At 38.3% G+C, this 3,931-nt stretch overlaps 2 protein-coding genes across 4 annotated transcripts in view; one reads left to right on the top strand and one right to left on the bottom strand.

Moving 5' to 3' along the window:
- Positions 1 to 1,044: 1,044 nt before the first annotated feature.
- On the bottom strand, positions 1,045 to 2,148 carry LOC111488750 (60S ribosomal protein L37-3-like). Its single transcript, XM_023136682.1, has 4 exons — positions 2,071 to 2,148; positions 1,841 to 1,976; positions 1,440 to 1,541; positions 1,045 to 1,322 (listed from the first exon to the last, which is right to left on the bottom strand). The coding sequence occupies exons 1-4, from the start codon at positions 2,071 to 2,073 to the stop codon at positions 1,276 to 1,278; spliced, it is 288 nt and encodes a 95-aa protein (XP_022992450.1). The 5' UTR covers positions 2,074 to 2,148; the 3' UTR covers positions 1,045 to 1,275.
- A 245-nt stretch (positions 2,149 to 2,393) lies between these two features.
- Positions 2,394 to 3,931, top strand: part of LOC111488539 (ATP-dependent DNA helicase DDX11) — a 12,116-nt gene continuing 10,578 nt past the window's right edge. For 2 of the 3 annotated variants that reach the window (XM_023136323.1, XM_023136322.1), the window contains exons 1-3: positions 2,394 to 2,587; positions 3,086 to 3,712; positions 3,799 to 3,887. In XM_023136323.1, coding sequence (XP_022992091.1) covers positions 2,452 to 2,587; positions 3,086 to 3,712; positions 3,799 to 3,887 — 852 coding nt within the window. In that variant the 5' untranslated portion in view covers positions 2,394 to 2,451. Of the gene's footprint in view, positions 2,588 to 3,085; positions 3,713 to 3,798; positions 3,888 to 3,931 lie in introns of those variants that run through there. The other variant, XM_023136324.1, reaches the window with a different exon arrangement.

The raw sequence follows: 3,931 nt of genomic DNA, 5'->3' as shown, positions 1-3,931 counted from the left end.
GGGGTTTTTTTTTTTTTTTTTTTTTTTTTTTTTTGTTAAAATGGAGATAAAATATAATATATCAATCAATTGAAAAATAATAATGTTAGGCGTGGTAAACTCCAAATCTTTGATGGGTTTTAATCACATTCAAATATCATTTGGAGAAACACATTTAGAAGATAGAGATTTAGTTCAGATGGCCGAAAAAGAAAAACATTGCGAGAACGGTTCAACTTCGGATAATTGCCACACGATCCCTCGAGGAACTGCAGCAAGAGAAAGCCGAAAGCCGATCGTCACACAACACCCATGTACGACTTAATAACCTTGTTTCCAGAGCTTGATTCTATCATCAAACAGCAGATTGAAAAAAAGAAGTTTGGCCAGCTATAACTTGACATACACAACTTAGATTGTTTTGTAATGCAAGTTTCGACAAGTATTAATCCGTGCAACAGCACCATCTCAATCTCGATTTTGATTTACGACAAATACATTCTTGTATATGCAGTTCAGAGCCTCTGCTGCCCCATGCTACAGGCTAGCCCTTCACTTGAAATGTCTTATTCGGTGATACTTAAAAACAATTTCAAGCTACTTAAAATGTTATACTCATTGTTCTTATTTTTAAAACTACCTTAAAACAAGCCTAAGGGAGTCTAGATACTCTACGAATCCTCAATACATCAAAAGAAAGTTCGATCGGAAATCTGTCGATCACAGCAATGAGCAGACAAATTCGTGTTCCCAATTAAGGCAAGTGAACCACATTAAAAAGAAGAGAAACCCAAATAAGAAAGGCAAGAGAAAGAAATAAAGAATGAATCGGTTGAGAGCCTTGTCTGGGATTTATAGCAAGAAAACTGCAAGCAATTTTCTCATTACAAGCAGGGAGTTCTGTCAAATTTGATACTAAAAGACCATATTGTTCGATTAGATGGGGAGCCCGAAAGCGTTGAGACAAACCAGTCTTGGGTGAGATAAAAACCAACTTCAAAATTAACAAGTTGAATCTAGTGTTTTGACATGGCTTCTTCCTACACATGGACCCTTGGAAGGAAGGGGGAAATGTAAGGTGCTGTAAAAAGCATAATACGTAGCAGAGTACGAACAATTTGATTCGTCATTTGTCCATAATTCAAAACAATACGTTTCAAAGAAACTGCGTTCAACTAAATCATGAAAATGGCAAAACTAGGAAACAAAATTATGTGAAATAATCCTCAGATGCGTAAAAACCCTAATGAAAACTATAATTGGGTGCTGAAATTAAGTCGAACTTCTTCCAATACCTTACGCTGATGCTGCAGATCCTTTATTTCTGGGTGCAGCTTCAGTACCTAATGAGAAATCCAAATCAATTTAGGTAGGAGTAGAATTAACTCTTGTGATGAAACTAAATCTATATGAAGTAAATGGTGCGAAGAGATGAACAAACAATGAAGACAATATCATACCCTCTCTGAAGCCGCTCTTGAATCTACGCGGAACATGGCGCATGTACCTCATCCTTCCAGTTCCAGTAGTCTTTCTCCTAATAGCCTTCACACTCCAGTTATCTAAACAAATCCAAAAGCCAAGGAAAACAATCAAAATCAATCCAAACTCCATGGAACACTAAAACCAATGCGAACATCTCACATCACTTCACCACCAAACGAACGAATCTCATTCACATTCACAAACTTTAGGCTCCTTATTAATAATAATTAATAACTACAACAGATAGGAAGAGTCACCAAACAATTTCAAAGCAGCGACACATGGAATCATAATAAACACAAGCCAAACATCCGATATAGATCAATGTGAATAAAGAGCACAGTGACGAAAAGTGAGAAAGATCGAGATCACTTACACTTGCGCTTGCGAGCAGCAGGGAAAGCACAAGCTGAACAACGACTCTTCTGAAGATGGAAGCTGCGGCGGCCGCACCGCACACAGAGAGTATGGGTCTTGTTCCTCCGCTTACCAAAACTTCCCGTACCCTTCCCCTGTAGATCAAGCGACCAACAACAGAGCGATGAAGATGAAGCCAACTACACGGTAACACAAATCGAGATAGATGAGAAAAGGAAAGAGAAGTACCATTGATGCAGAACGAAGAAACCCAAGGGAGGAGAAATTCTATCAGCACCTCGGCCCTCGGAATTGCAGCGACAAAGACTGCCATTTTATATGACCGCATAATAGCGTTTAGGGTTTGAGCTTGAGCTCCATGATGATGCGGCCCACTTTTTATTTATCTGGCCCAAACTATGACTCGTCCAGCTTGAACAAGTTATTGGATCGGCCCAATATTGTAATTTTGAAAGTGTCCAGCCCAATTAATAAAAGTGAAATGTTATTTGGTAAAATATATATATAAATTCGGCCGGCTTCGCGCTCCACGGCAATTGAATGAACCCAATAGAGAAAAGGCGCGAAAAGGGTTCGAGTGCGTTGGACTGTGGCCGTGAATCGAAGAAGATGGAGAGAATAGACGAAACGGAACCCGAATTTCCGGCATTTCCATACAAGCCTTACTCGATCCAGTTCGATTTCATGAAGGCGCTGTATAAGTTTCTTAACAAAGGCGGAATCTCCATGCTTGAAAGCCCCACTGGTCTGTGTTATTCATTCTTTTTATGTGTTTGATTGATAGCTTTTGGTCTGCAAAGTATTTGTGGGATGGGGAACGGATTAAATCTCGAACAGCCTTTTTCGCTCGTGTTTCATACATTACAAGTTTTATTTTCATTACTATAATATACTAGTAGTGGTTTGTGATGCTAAGTTGTGGCTTCATGACATTTGAATCGTTATGATTGTAAATGTCCACGAACGATAATCCTACTTGAGAATTTTAGGAATTGTGCTTGAACTTGAAGTCTATGATTTGGTGTGTGGCTCTTACATTATTGTTGTATAAATTCATACTGTTGTTAGATCATAAATTTGAGTGGATGGAGGAAATGCGAATTTTCTCGAGATGAAGAACTGAGATAAAATTAGTTGCATTTGGAAATTATTTCATCTTGTCTCGTTTAGTTTCAACTTTTTTTTTAAGTAAGAAAAGAGATGTTTTCTTTCCATTTCTTGACTGGTTATTTTGTTGATAAAGGTACGGGAAAAACTCTAAGCATCATATGTGGCGCTTTGCAATGGGTGGCTGACCAAAGGAAGAAACAGAATGGTACGATACAAGATGGATCTGACAAGACCAGCACAAATGAAAGCCAGTTCAATTCAGATGACGAGCCTGATTGGATGAGGACATTCGCTGTAAGTCAAGACCATCAAAATCAGGAAAAGAAGATTAAGAAAAAGGAATTTGGGGTGGGATCAGGAAGACATAAAAAAGAAGGTTCCAAGTATAATCATCAGAACTTGTTTTCACAAGAGGAGGAAGACCATTTTGTTACAAAGGAACAAAAACATATGCAGACTCCGAGTGATAGCCTGGAGATGGAGGATCAAGAGTTTTTGCTGGAGGATTATGAAAGTGATGATGAAGTGGCTCTTAGTGGTGGGCAGTCAAAGAGGAAGAACAACGGGGTTTCAATCAGTTCATCTAGTGATGACGAAGAGGATCAAGAGGAATCTAATGAAGAGAAGTTGAAAGTTTACTTTTGTAGTCGAACACACTCACAGCTTTCACAATTTATAAAGGAGTTGAGGAAGACTGTCTTTGCAAGTGAGTTGAATGTCATTTGCCTGGGTTCTAGGAAGATATTTTGTATTAATGAAGGTATATATATCTCCTCGCTTTTGTCTATTTTGTGTGTGTGTTTTTGTATTCCTTACATTACTGAAACTTGTATATACATGTTTCAGAGGTGCTCAAACTTGGTAATGCAAGTCACATAAATGAGCGATGCTTGGAGCTTCAAAAGAGAAAGACTACTGAGACATCCAAAGCCAAGGTATGAGATATGCAAGCTTGTTTTTTTTTTTTTTTTTTTTTGGG

Source organism: Cucurbita maxima, unplaced genomic scaffold (genome assembly GCF_002738345.1).
Source record: "Cucurbita maxima cultivar Rimu unplaced genomic scaffold, Cmax_1.0 Cma_Scf00013, whole genome shotgun sequence".
Taxonomy (NCBI): domain Eukaryota; kingdom Viridiplantae; phylum Streptophyta; class Magnoliopsida; order Cucurbitales; family Cucurbitaceae; genus Cucurbita; species Cucurbita maxima.
Note: the sequence above shows the minus strand (reverse complement) of the source record. Positions and strands in the feature narration are given on the sequence as shown.